Source organism: Hemitrygon akajei, chromosome 21 (assembly GCF_048418815.1).
Source record: "Hemitrygon akajei chromosome 21, sHemAka1.3, whole genome shotgun sequence".
NCBI classification, from domain to species: Eukaryota; Metazoa; Chordata; class Chondrichthyes; order Myliobatiformes; family Dasyatidae; genus Hemitrygon; species Hemitrygon akajei.
The window spans coordinates 28913890-28927979 of record NC_133144.1 but is presented as its reverse complement, the minus strand read 5'-3'; the positions used below and the strand labels follow the sequence as shown (position 1 = coordinate 28927979).

General features: G+C 39.7%; 1 protein-coding gene across 2 annotated transcripts in view; it reads left to right on the top strand.

The window, feature by feature from the left end:
- pkma (pyruvate kinase M1/2a) overlaps positions 1–5683 on the top strand; it is a 37619-nt gene extending 31936 nt beyond the window's left edge. Inside the window, exons 9-11 of one of the 2 annotated variants that reach the window (XM_073025056.1) lie at positions 326–492; positions 4801–4982; positions 5127–5683. In XM_073025056.1, the coding sequence (XP_072881157.1) occupies positions 326–492; positions 4801–4982; positions 5127–5233 (456 nt within the window). In that variant the 3' untranslated portion in view covers positions 5234–5683. Of the gene's footprint in view, positions 1–325; positions 493–847; positions 1015–4800; positions 4983–5126 lie in introns of both variants that reach the window. The other variant, XM_073025055.1, reaches the window with a different exon arrangement.
- The last annotated feature ends 8407 nt before the right edge of the window (positions 5684–14090 follow it).

The window sequence follows — 14090 nt, the reverse complement described above, 5'->3', positions numbered from 1 at the left end:
TAAATACAGTTGTGCAATTTGCATGCAGTAGACTATGACCATTGTTTAAAAATTTTGCAGTTTTGATCTATAAAACTTGGAACATCTTTGTTAATTGAAAGTTACAATAGTGAATTAGTTTCCAATATTTGAAACCAACTTAACATTAAAAATTAGGAAACTATCCTTCCCTTAATCAAGTAACAGTAGACTTTGATTTCATTCTACTAAACACTTTTGCATTGCAATTATTGCACAACTACCTAAATCTTGCTTTCACTAATATTGCGTGTAACCTGATACACTCTTGCATCTTTCTGTTCCTGTCTTATTTTGTGGCCCACAGATAGCTCGTGAGGCAGAGGCTGCAATGTATCATCGACAATTGTATTCGGAGATCGCTCATCTAGCACTTCCCACGGTAGACACAACGGAGACTGCTGCCATTGGTGCTGTGCAGGCCTCTTTTAAATGCCTTGCTGCTGGTATTATAGTCCTGACCAAATCTGGCAGGTAGAGTAGTAAATGAATAATTCTGTGCAGGATGAGTTAACCATTTCTCCTTGCAGGTGGTTGGCCAGCCAAACAAGTTTGAAGCTATTCCAGTTGGCATGGGAGAAATGATGCCATGTAGGTTGACTGTACAAAATTATCTTCATACATTCAGATGTTATATGCTCAACATATTATTGGGTTATCTTCACCGTGTCCAACAATTGGTGCACATCAATTTTGGTTGAGATAGGCTTGGAAGGTAGGTGAAAGTAGTCTGATGAGCTGCTCAGGGTGATGTTAGGATTGACATGGCAGAAGTGGTAACTGACCGGACTGTTCCCTTCCCTGGTGCTGTTCTGTATGGCATCTGCAGATTGCTCGAGAGGCTGAAGCAGCCATGTACCACAGGCAGCTATTTGAAGAGCTGCGTCGCTTGTCACCTCTTTCTCACGATCCATCTGATGTGGCAGCCATTGGTGCTGTGGAGGCATCTTTCAAGTGCTGTGCTGCAGCTGTGATAGTGCTGACTAAGTCTGGAAGGTAGGAATGATTCCATTGCTTGTCCCTGAACTGTTGACATTTTGCAAGCCTATTTTTGTCCCATCAACTGGTTGTCCTTTCTGCTTGTAGAGTGCAAAGAGCTGACCAACTTAATGTCAGTCTGGCTTTTATGCAGTGCCTGTGTGCAATATCTGTTAAAATTGGTGCAAGACCTTCTCTCAGAGTATTCAGTACCATGTATGTACTGCTATGCACATGACATTTGAGATTGGCATATAGCTAATCTGACCCCTCTCATTTGAGTATTTTGGCATAAACAATATCAACTTTTTCCTCCGGTCAAAGCTGCCTTAGCACATGAGCAAATTTGGGAGTCATTTTCAGTTGCTGTCCTTTGTAACATGAAGCCTGGATCTAATGCTCAACAACCAGTTTTAGGATATTTTTAAGTCTAAGGAGGTTAATTGGTTAATGAAGATTGTCCCTCTGTAGATCAATGACATTGATGGACATGCAACCAAGTTGCAAGGCTTTGTAATGGTGGGGTGTGAGCTCTGGGCTACGTGACTCCACGTGTCATAATTGGTTGGTCTAAGAGGTGCACTTTTTAGAAATGTTCTCCAACCTGTGTCCTTCCTCAATCCACCCACTAAATAAGTTGCCTTATTTTCCCATTTATTTTTGTGAATAAACTCATTGTAAAAACTGGAAGAGTTTTTAAAAAGTAATAACATTTCTATAAACATTCTCATCTTGCTTTCCTTCTCATTATGTAAATGTGTAATATGCAATGCATTTAGATCAATTTTGAAACATTGAACAAGTTCCATAAAATTCACAAGTGGCAACAGACATTTTTGACATGTTATCCTATTTATTTATAATCAAGTCTTTTCCATATACCTAATTTCAGCTTGCCCCTGCTTTTATACATTCTGTCTTGCCCCAAATACACTAGTAATCACTGCAGAATCCACTCCATATGTCAGTTGTTTCACCTTCCACTATAAAGGAACTTCTACTTTATTTTCATTATCACTTTGTATTTGTACATCCTTCAAGATTTTACACAAGTTAGGAATTGGTATTTACTCTCATGAGCACTAACATGTCACTAACTGCAGTGACAGTAAATGTTATTGCTGGGCTTCAGATATAAGCTTTGGCCCTAACCTCTGAAGTCCATGTAGAGTTTGTCCATACTCTGACGGATGCTGTTTTTCATTTCATCCCAAAGGTGTGCTGGAGGATAATTGCTCCTTGTTGAGTAGGAGGGACCTGATGGCCATAAAATAATGAATTGCAGGGGCATGGTTGAGAGGAATGACACTAGCTTTTCTATGAGCCAGTATAGACTAGGTAAATTGGTCTCGTTGTTACAATAGATGTATTTTTGAGTAAATCTAAAGAGAACCCCAGTCATTGTTTATTGTCCAGAACTCCATATTGCACTTGGTGTAATTTGGTTCCTTACAACAATTATCTTGTACGTTGACCAGTTCTTTGCACTCTGCTATGTTATTCTAAGTTTCTTTTCTGAACTATCCCTCAAGTTCCATGGCTTCTGAAGATTGTTCTTCCTCTACATGAAATTGGCACCATCTCAATTTATCTTCTCACTTTGAAGCCAATTTTGCTTTTTCTGTTTTGGTGTTGCTCTTAATAACTCCTAATTTGCTGATATATGCAAATTTCAACAAGACTTCCGTCTGTGTTCAGGTTGGTTGTCTCAGACCGCTACAATATTCTATTTACCAGACTCTTGCCTTTTCTGGCTTTCTAGCCAATTTCCTTTCTCCCCAATTTTAACTTTATAGTTAGTACCTTTTTTGTGTTTTTTTTTGTCATCAGCCTCCTGAAAGTCAGGACTAAGTAATTCAAAATGAACTTTATGCAAATCTGATTTTGCTCTTTTAGAAACTTCATCAGCTCTTAAAGTTTATCATATTATCCATTCTGAACTTCTGCCTTTATAAAGGGGTTAATAAGTTCCTCTTTGATTTGCCCCTATTCTTTTAAATCGTATACGTGGACTGCTGTTTCTCCCTGGATTTTGGGCCTATCCACTGTATCTTTTATCCTGCAGATAACCCTGTTATGCTTCTGCTTTAGCATCTTAATTTGAGAAATGATCCATAGTGTTTTTTTCCTTGATACCCAGTCTTCATTCTTCCTTTGCTTGTCTGCTAATACTTTTTTCTAGCTACCTTAATTCTCCATCTAGTATTTTCCAAGGTGCCTGTTTTATCTGCTTTGTGCTTTTTGAATGGCTTTATTCTTTGGATTTCATTTCATTCTTTGTTTATATATCTATGACTTTGCTATACATGTGGCCCATGGTAGCAAATGTTGCAGTGCCAGATACTATTGTGCTTTGGATTCTGTAAGCACTGGTAGCGTCTAAGATTTTGTGGACTGACGTATGGTGGTCAACACTGTTGCTGAGTGCATGTCGCGCACTTTCTCTTGGCATTCTGAAACAAAGTTGGTTTCTTTGACCTAACCTTTTCAGTGGCTGTTTGGTGTAGTGGCAGAGCTGACAGTACAAAATTTAGCTGCTCTTTTCACCATCTGGGATTTCTCCTGAACTGCTAGCCTGCTGTCACATCATCTTAACAGGCAAATAATAACTGACTGCATATGGGTTTTTGATTCCATAACATTGTAAGAATTATCTTTATCCATTTGGCTAGTGGCATGTGGTTATTGGAAAATTTGGATTTGAATTTTCAGCCTCTGAAAGTGTACTTTGAATTCTTTGAATATTGTAACTTATTTGGGGGGGGGGGGGGTGAGGCTGAAGGCCTATTTAGCAGTTGGGTTATTGTGGATTCCAAATCAGTGCTGAAAAATGTTGCAAAAATTTCTAAATGTGGGTGTATTGTTGGTCTAGATTGTGTGCTAGTTTCTAACAGCTGTATCTTGTATGACTTGCAGTTGGAAAGGGAGACTTAAGTTGGAAAAGAATATTGTGAGAAAATAAATCGCCTCACCCTTACTGTTTCATGACTGAGTTTCAGCAGGAAGAACGCTTTTTGCTTAATCTAAGTAATGTAACAATTTGGAATTATACTGTATAGAATGAGACCATACTTTGAACTAGTTGCAATGTGCTGTACTGGTTGTATTTTTGTTACCCTTAAACTGTCAACATCCTTGAGTTATTAAGAGGTTTGTTAGTACTGGGTGCTAGTTGTACATTTAAATTAAAGTGGGCAAAATGCCTATTGTATATAATCTAATGAAATCCCAATTCATGTGACATGGAGGGAATTTTAACTAGATGCTATTGGCTATTTTTGTAATTGTTTTAAATTGATGCTATTTTCTAATAAATTCAACATGGAATGCCCATGTCTTGAATGAAGTAATTACCTTCTTCTGCAGGTTGATTGAGTAGTATTGCTAAGTTCAGTCAGATAGCTTGCATAAACAGACCCCAACTATGTCATGTAAGTGGTGAGTCCAAGATTTTTAGTTCTATAACTCCTGCAATTTTTTCAGCTGATTAACAGAATATTCAGAATTCAGCCAATGCAGAAAATCTGCCTTGACAAAACTCTTAACTATTTTTCTGCTTGGCAGCAACAATGATCTACAGACCATAGTTTAAAAGTAGTTGAGACCCTGATGCCATAGACTGGCTTGTTTCGGCCTCCTTTTCCCATTTTTTAGTTGCTGTCTGGGAAAGTATTAAAAATAACTTGGCTTTTGTCTATAGCACAAGTTAGGCTGAAGTTTTAAAGTAAAATTGAGTGGAATTGATATGAAACTTGTATGATCATACCTAGTTGCCTATTGGTTCCTAACCTTGTTTCTGTTTAGGTCTGCACACCTGGTGTCCAGATACCGCCCGCGAGCTCCTATCCTCGCTGTAACTCGTGAACCTCAGACTGCACGGCAGGCCCATCTTTACCGGGGTGTTTTTCCGGTCCTCTTCAAACCACCAGCTGATGCTGTCTGGTCTGATGATGTTGATCACAGAGTGAATTTTGCAATGGAAGTTGGTAGGTTAAGTCTAGAAACTTATTTTCTTGTAATATCGTGGGCGGGTGGGTGTGGTAGCATAGGTGCATGAATTATTTTTAAGAGTCGAGACAAGGTGTGCTTTAAACAAGGCTGCATAATTAATTGATCGATTTGACTTTCAGGCAAGGCTCGTGGTTTCTTCAAGCCATGTGACCTAGTGATTGTATTGACTGGCTGGCGCCCAGGATCTGGATCCACCAACACCATGCGTGTACTGCAAGTTTCCTGAGCATGGTTAGGACTGGATATCTGATGTCTACTGCAGTATCACCTCCCTCTAGGCAGCCATAGCTTTGTATACTGCAGAGCATCTTCACTTTACGCAAATTAAAGCGAATGCAACCCTCTTAATGTGTTCTGCACCTGATTGCTCTGCTGTGCAGCACCTGACTGCCTGATGTAGGACTATATGCTTCATTCAGTACACTGTAAGTGTGTCATACCCATACAACCCTTTATTTATATTTTGGTTAAAATTAAGTGTTCAATAATACACTATTAGTTATACATCAGTTAAGTATTTTTAGTTCCAGATTTAAACCGTTTAAATCCTCCCTGAATCAGTGTCTGATATTAGGCCTGGTTTCTCAGTGCAACATGCTGTGATTTATAGCAGTAGAATTCCGTTTAAATGTTGTATGTTTGCAGCAGACATCAATAAATGCTATCTTCCTCAGTGTATGTTGTTTCTTTTCTGACCAGATGTTTTAGTCTGGATTATCCTACAGCTTGGTTCATGTAAATTTACCATGTGTCATGTTCAGAAAACATTAATCCTTTTGAGGCACATATCAAAAGGTACACAGCAACCTTTAAATAGCATTTCCCAATTTCATTTGAAACATACGAAATGCTGGGCTAGATTGCTGCATGTAAGAATGATTGTTCATACTGTCTAATGCAAGAGTCTAAGCACAGGCAGTGAACAATTTGGACTATTAAAACTCACTTGAGTGACATGAACCACTGAAGACTGGGTCATGTCACTAACAGTTTGTAAAGAGGTCTGTGGCTATCTAGACACAAGATATGGGAAGTACAAGAATATAATAAAGATCAAATTTCTAACCAGCTCTGTTCCTATTGCTCCTGTCTTGTCAGATTACCACCCTTCTGTCAGGCTTGCTAGTGCAATTAGTATTGGACTACACAAAATTGAAAACTCTGCCATAAAGTGTGTAATTTTAAAAATGGCAATATGTGCATATTTCTCTCTTTAAAAGTTTATGCTTATGACAAGAAAACATCTCAAGAATGCTCCTGGTAAGTCAGTAAACACTGACTTGTCAGTTCCTGTGAGCAGAATTCTGTTAAATAGTAGTTTTGTTGCAACATGCAGCATTTTCATCTTGTATAATTATGAAATGCGTGATTTAAAAAAACTTAACTAAAGCTGGGTCTTAAGAGCTCAATTTGAGATGGATGAGAGTGTAGACTTTGGTGTGTAGATAATGTAGTTAATCTTAAACTTAAGTATTGAGGAGGAAGATGATTAGAAAGTGACATGTGAAGCCAGCTGGGTAGGAAAGGGAATGACTGAAGAGCAAGGAATCTGATAATGAGAGGAGAATGGGAAGGAAATGAGAAGTGACTTGGCCAGAGTGGGGAATGGGGGGGGGGGGGGGAGGGGTGTGGAGAAGGAACATTTATTTTACTGGAAGAAGAACTCAATGTTCTTGCCATCAGGGTGGAGGCTTCCCAGATGGGATACAAGGTGTTATTCTCAGAATCAAGTTTATTATCATTGACATAAGGACATCTTCAAGGAGCAGCATCCATTATTAAGGACCTCCAGCACCCAGGGCATGTTACCAGCAGGTAGGATGTACAGAAGCCTGAAAGTGCACACTCAACAATTCAGGAACAGCTTCTTCTCCTCTCAGCTTATTCCTAAATGGGCATTGAACTCTTGGGCACTACCTCACTTTTTTAAATATGCAGTAGTTCTGATTTTTGCATGTTTTTGATCAATATATGTATACTGTAATTATTTTTAATTTTTTCTATATTATGTATTGAACTGCTGATAAGTTAACAAATTTCATGTTGCATGCTTTCTTAAAGGCCAAAATTTGTAGGATCAGCCCAAGTTTCATGTTAGAAGCCCTCTGTTGGTCAGGTTTCGATACGCAAGCCAAAGCTGTATGATATGGAGACTCACCTTCCAGTTCAATTATCCTATTTATACTGATTACAAAGCGACCTGCTAGCATTAAATTGCTTCAAATATTGTTTTGTCTCAACTCCAACTCGGTTCTCAAATCATTTTGCAAAATCCATAAATATATTCCTAGTTCCAGTTTAAAGGTTATTTACAATCCTCCTTAACTAGCTTTTTGTCACACCATATTAAGTGCAGCCATTTCAGAAATAAAAATGTACTTCACTATTGACTGCAATAACAGTTGTCATCATAGTTGTGCTTTTGAAACAGCTGATCATTCACCTTCTGGTGCAATGCTTCTGCTTGGTTCCATACTTAAAGCTAGAGAACCAACAGCACTTCATTTTTCTTTCTAATCCCAATTGCTGGCAGAGACCCACCTTTCATGTGTATTTCTCACCCATGTGCTACCTCCTGCAGAGATCACTGAGTTTCTTAAGGTACAGCTCTCTGAAATACCTTTCCTAATCATTAACTTATTTACATCTGACAGCCAAAACTAAATTTTCTCTTGTAGAATGATACAGAGGTTAGAGGTTTTATCTTTTCCAAACAGCTTGGATGTTCATACCCACCCTAAGAAATTTAGTCACGGCACAAGCTCCCTTGGAACAATACATCCAAACTTAACTGAAGAAGGCTAGTTAGATACTGATGAATAACTTCTTTTGCATCAGACTACTCATTTCCACTTATAAAATTGCCTAGTTCTGGCCCAACTTCATCTAGACATTACTACCTCAAGAGTGGACTTCTCCCCCACCACACATCAGTGCTGAGCTATCCCACAAAATGCTGGTCAGACAGTAATTTAGGGCCAAGACCCTCCTTCAGGACTGCAAAGGAAGGGGGAAGGCACCAGAATAAGAAGGACAGCTAAAAGGTGTCCTGGTGAAGCCAGGAGGGCAGGAATGGAAAAGGGCTGGAGAGTAAATGATCTGATTCGAGAGGAAAGTTGGACTATAGGAGAAAGGGGAGATGATAGGTGTGAAAGCGGCCGAAGTGAGGGATGGAAGAATAGAAGGGGGAAGGAATTTATTTTTTTTTACATATAAACTAATAGTTATGTCATCAAGTTGGAGGCTACCTAGACAGAATACAAGGTGTTACTCCACAATGAGGTCATGGTCTGATATGTTGGATTAGGAATGATAATCGTAATTAAAATGTTTGTCCTTCGAAAAGTTACGCTTTAGGCAGATGGATGAGGTGCCCCCCAATTTGTGACAGGTCTCACCAATGTAGAAGTGGTCGTATTGGGGGACAATAGATGACACCAGCAGGTGCAGATTTGCGGGTGAAAAGTTGCCTCTCTTTGGGGCCATGAAAAAGAGGTGTAGAACATTTTCGGTTCCTTTGTCTCCATCGAATTTGTTCCCTGAACATCAGAGATGACCTTTCAAAGAATGAGCTTTTCCTTCCTCCAACATCAATGATGCTCTCGCCCACATCTCCCTGCTGCCTTAAGTGATAGAGTTTCTCTTATCCTTACCTATAACCCCATAAGAACACCGTTACAATTTTCACCATCTTCACAGAATCCTGGTTAACCCCTTCCATACCAGATGCAGCAATTCAGATCGAAGGGTTTACTATATACTGTCAGGACGGATCTATAGAGTCTCAAAAGCAGAGGTGGAGGAGCATGCCTTATGATCAACTCTTGGTGCACAAATATATCAGTGCTGTCTCAATTCTGCTCAACAGGGCTTCTGACGTGAAACTTGAGCTCATCTTACAAATTTTGGGCTTTAAGAATGCTAGTTCTATTTAAACAATTAAGCTCAAATTAGGCTTAAAACAAGAATACAGAAATCTGGAAAATGGATGTTGTGGGCCTTGCTGTAAAGACCATTGGTATTCAGTGTTTCAGTTAAGAGCTGGGTATAGCTGGAACAGTTCATGTGCTATTATCCTTTTTTATTTAAAAATAGTGGAATGAATATTAATAGAAATGCTGTTTCAGAAGTCAGTAAGTCATCAATGAATGAAATGTATGAGTGGGAGAGAGAACAGTTGTATTCCCCATTCAGAGGAGTATTGGGATGTAGAGCACTTTATTGGCAAGTTAGAATGCGGGGAACTTTGAAGCAGACAGAAAACTACAGTGACATTAAGTTCGGTGGCTAGCCCACACAAATTCTGAATTGAATAAACCCATGAGTGCCGTACGATTTTTTTTTAACATTCCAAGATTTACTTGTTTTTAACGTCTGGCAAACATTCTTCCTCTTATGTTCAGCAGTGTGTTCTCCAAAAGTAGTTCCATCTTTCGGGAGTACTGAGCTTGTCGTCGTTGAACAGATTGCCAACTTAGAGCATCTACTCTTGCCAGGAATTTAACTATCCATTTTTCTACTCACTTTACCCTCTGAATTGAAGCTTAAATCCACACTGTAAAATGTGATACCATTTGATAAGGGAAGAGAAACATTGAGCAATGGATGTTTGGCTGTTATTTACTAATTTGCACTACATGAGATGAAGTCATTTTTACAATATATTTGTGTTATTGACCTATTTTAAGTGTGGCAAGATCTTGGAAATCAGAATGTGCTCAACAACCAGTTCATGCAATCTTTGTTTTAGCAGTCATAGTGCCAATAGGACATTTTTATGAAGTAGAACAGATAGAAACTGAAGCGAGTCTCTCAGCTTCTCCATTAGAGCTTCACTTTCATCTTAATTTTTAAACTCTGGTTTGAATTCAAGTCTTATTTATTGTCATGTGTGCAAGTATGGTGATGGACAGTACAATGAAAAACTTGAGAGCATCACAGGTACATAAATACAGACAAAATCAAACAAATTATACAAGACAGTACAAAAAACAATCTGAGACAAGTACAAGTGCAAGAGGTAATCTGTAGGGTTAGGGTTGTGCAGCTTGGTTCAAGAGAGTGATGTAGGAAAGTAGCTGGTGGTGTGCGATAGATTTATTGTAATATTACTTAGTTTCTTGTACTGGAATTTGCTATACTGCACTATTTTATATTTTTGTAACTTACAGTAATTTTTATGTACTTCACTGTACTTTCGCTACAAAACAAATTTCATGATATAGAGTATCGTGCAAAAGAGTTGGGCACATATAGTTAGTGTGCCTAATACTTTGGCACAGTACTATATATTGGTTAAGATATGTAGGTAGTTGGGAAACATAAATAAGGGTACTTAGCTTTGTATTAGCTCAGTAATATTAAGTGTTATTTAGTAACTGGAAAGACAATATACAGTTGTGTGCAAAAGTCTGAGGCACCCTAACTATGTATGTGCCTAAGACTTCTGCAGTGACAATAGACCTCATTCTTCATTCCAATACCTGTACTTATCTGGAAGCCCAAGAAAAGTTTATTTATCATATAACCATATTACAATTACAGCATGGAAACAGACCATCTTGGCCCTTCTAGTCCATGCCGAACGCTTTTTCTCACTTAGTCCCACCCACCTGCACTCAGCCCATAACCCTCCATTCCTTTCCTGTCCATATACGGATCCAATTTTTTTAAATGACAAAATCGAACCTGCCTCTACCACTTCTGCTGGAAGCTCGTTCCACACAGCTACCACTCTCTGAGTAAAGAAGTTCCCCCTCATGTTACCCCTAAACTTTTGCCCCTTAACTCTCAACTCGTCCTCTTGTTTGAATCTCCCCTACTCTCAATGGAAAAAGCCTATCCACATCAACTCTTATCTATCCCTCTCATAATTTTAAATACCTCTATCAAGTCCCCCCTCAACCTTCTACGCTCCAAAGAGTAAAGACCTAACTTGTTCAACCTTTCTCTGTAACTTAGGTGCTGAAACCCAGGTAACATTCTAGTAAATCTCTGTACTCTCTCTATTTTGTTGACATCTTTCCTATAATTCGGTGACCAGAACTGTACACAATACTCCAAATTTGGCCTCACCAAAGCCTTGTACAATTTTAACATTACATCCCATATATGCCAGGAAAACCCTAGATACTTTTTTTTTAAACACAATTTTGATTCAAATTCATACAGTAACTTGTATAGTTGGAAATGTTAATTGGGCCCTGATGTGATCATGCACATTAGAAGCTCATGAAGTAATGTTGTACATAGTGCCTAGTTGCAATGTGACACAAACACAAGACATTTTGCATTTTGCAGATGCTGGAAATACTGAGCAACACACACAAAATGCTGCAAGAATAAACAGTTGATGTTTCAGGTTGAGACCCTTTATCAGGCCTGGAAAGAAAATCTTTTTATCTTGTATATCAATGATTTAGATGATGGACTTTGTTGCTAAGTTTGCAGATGATATGAAGATTGGTGGAGGGGCAGGTTGTGCTGAGGGAGCAGATAGGCTGCAGGAGGATTTAGACAGATTAGGAGATTGGGCAAAAAAGTGGCAAATGAAAAATATGTTGAAAATGCATGGTCATGCATTTCAGTAGTAGAAGTAAATGTGCAGACTATTTTCTAAATGGGAAGAAAATCCAAAAATCTGAAATGCAAAGGGACTTGGGAGTCCTTTTGCAGGACACTCTGAAGGTTAACTTGCAGGTTGAGTCAGTGATGAGGTGGCAAATGCAATGTTAGCATTCATTTCAAGAGGTCTAGAATACAGGGCCTGTCGGCGGCGGTTATTTAAAAAGGAGAGCTTTTGTGGGTGTCACAGTCCACAAAATCCATCATGCCAGATGTTAGAGAACTGGGAGACCCAGAGACTCCCGGGGAAATGCATCTGCATGAAGTACATCCGGCTGCAGCACCTCGAAGTCCGTGTTGGGGATCTGGAGGAGCAACTGGATGACCATTGGCTTGTATGGGAGAGTGAGGATATAATTGATCAAAGTTACAGGGACATAGTTACCCGAATGTTTAGGAGGCAAGCAGCTGGGTGACTGTCAGGCGAAATGGAAATAGGCAGTTAGAGCAGAGCAACCCTGTGGCCCTTCCCCTCAAAAACACTTTGGATACTTTTGTGGGAGATGACCTCCCGGGAGAATGCCATGGCGACCAGGTTACAGGCACTGACCATGGGGCCGTGGTGCAGAAGGGAAAGAGGGAGAAGGGAGTGGTAGTGATAGGGGACTCAATGGTGAGGGGAACAGACAGAAAATTCTGTGGATGTGAATGGGACACCCGGATGGTATGTTGCCTCCCAGGCGCCAGAGTCAGGGATGTCTCAGATCATGTCCACAACATTTTGGAGGGGGTGGGGGAGCAGCACAATGTCTTGGTACATATTGATACTAATGACATAGGAAGGGAATACAATGAGGTCCTGAAAAGAGAATTTAGAAAGCTGGACCCCCCGGGTAGTAATTTCTTGATTTCTGCCTGTGCTACGTGCCAGTGAGGGCAGTAACAGGATGGCAGATAAATGTGTGGCTGAGAAGCTGGTGCAGGGGGGCACGGCTTCAGGTTCTTGGATCATTGGGATCTCTTCTGGGGGAGGTATGACCTGTTCAAAAGTGATGAGTTGCACCTGAACCCAAAGGGGACCAATATTCTTGCGGGCAGTTTTATTAGAGCTGTTGGGAAGGGTTTAAACTAATTTGGCAGGGGGGGTGGGTGGGAACTGGAGTGAAGGGACTCAGGATAGGACAGATGGTAAAAAAATAAAGATAGCATGCAGTCAGACTGTCAGGAAGGGCAGGCGGTTGATAGGACTTAGTTGCAGCCAACAGGCTGAGTATCAAAACTTTAGGGATGCAGAATCAGAAACGATTGCAAATACGGTACTCAAGGTGTTGTGCATCAACGCACGGTTAATAAGAAATAAGGTGGATGATCCTGTTGCACTATTACAGATTGCCAGGTATGATGTTGTGGCCATCACTGAATCAAGGCTAAAGAATGGTTGTAGTTGGGAGCTGAATATCCAAGGTTGCACGTTATATTGGAGGAATAGGCAGAGTGGGTGGTCTGGCTCTACTGGTAAAGAATGGCATCAAATCAGTAGAAAGATGTTGAATCCCTGTGGGTCGAGTTAAGAAACTGCAAGGGCAAAAGGACATTGATGGCAGTTATATATAGTGAACCGCTGATTACAACAGGAAATAGAAAAGGTGTGTCAAAAGGGTAATGTCATGGTAGTCATGTGAGATTTTTACATGCAGGTTGATTGGAAAATCAGGTTGGTAGTGGATCTCAAGAGAGTGAGTTTGTTGAATGCCTAGGAGATGGCTTTTTAGAGCAGTTTGTTGTTGAGCCTACTAAGGGATCAACTATACTGGGTTAGGTGTTATGTAATTAACCGGAGGTGATTAGAGAGCTTAAGGTAAAAGAACCCTTCAGAACCAGTGATCACAATATGATTGAGTTCACCTTGAAATTTAATAGGGAGAAAGTAAAGTCTGATGTAGCAGTATTCCAGGTGAGTAAGAGAAATTACAGTGGTATGAGAGAGGAGTTGACGAAAGTAAATTGGAAGGAGCTACTAGCAGGGATGTCAGCAGAGCAGCAATGGTATGCATTCCTGGGGGAAAATGAGGAAGGTTCAGGACTTGAGTATTCCAAAAATGAAGAAATACTCAAATGGTAAAATAGTACCACTGTGGGTGACAAGAGAAGTCAAAGCTATTGTAAAAGCAAAAGAAAGGGCATATAACAAAGCAAAAATTAGTGGGAAGATTGGGAAGTTTACAGAGCAACTAAAACAATTAGTAGAAGGGAAAAGATGAAATATGAAAGTAAACTAGCAAATAATATCAAAGTGGAGAGTAAAAGTTTTTTCTAGTATGTTACAAATAAAAGGGAAATGAAAATGGATTAGGACCACTAGAAAATGAGGCAGGAGAAGTAATAATGGGGGACCAAGAGATGGCTGATGAACTAAATGAGTAATTCACATCAGTCTTCAATGTGGAAGACATTAGCTGTATGCCTGATGTTGTAGTGTGTGAAAGAAGAGAAGTGGGTGCAGTTACTGTTACAAGAGA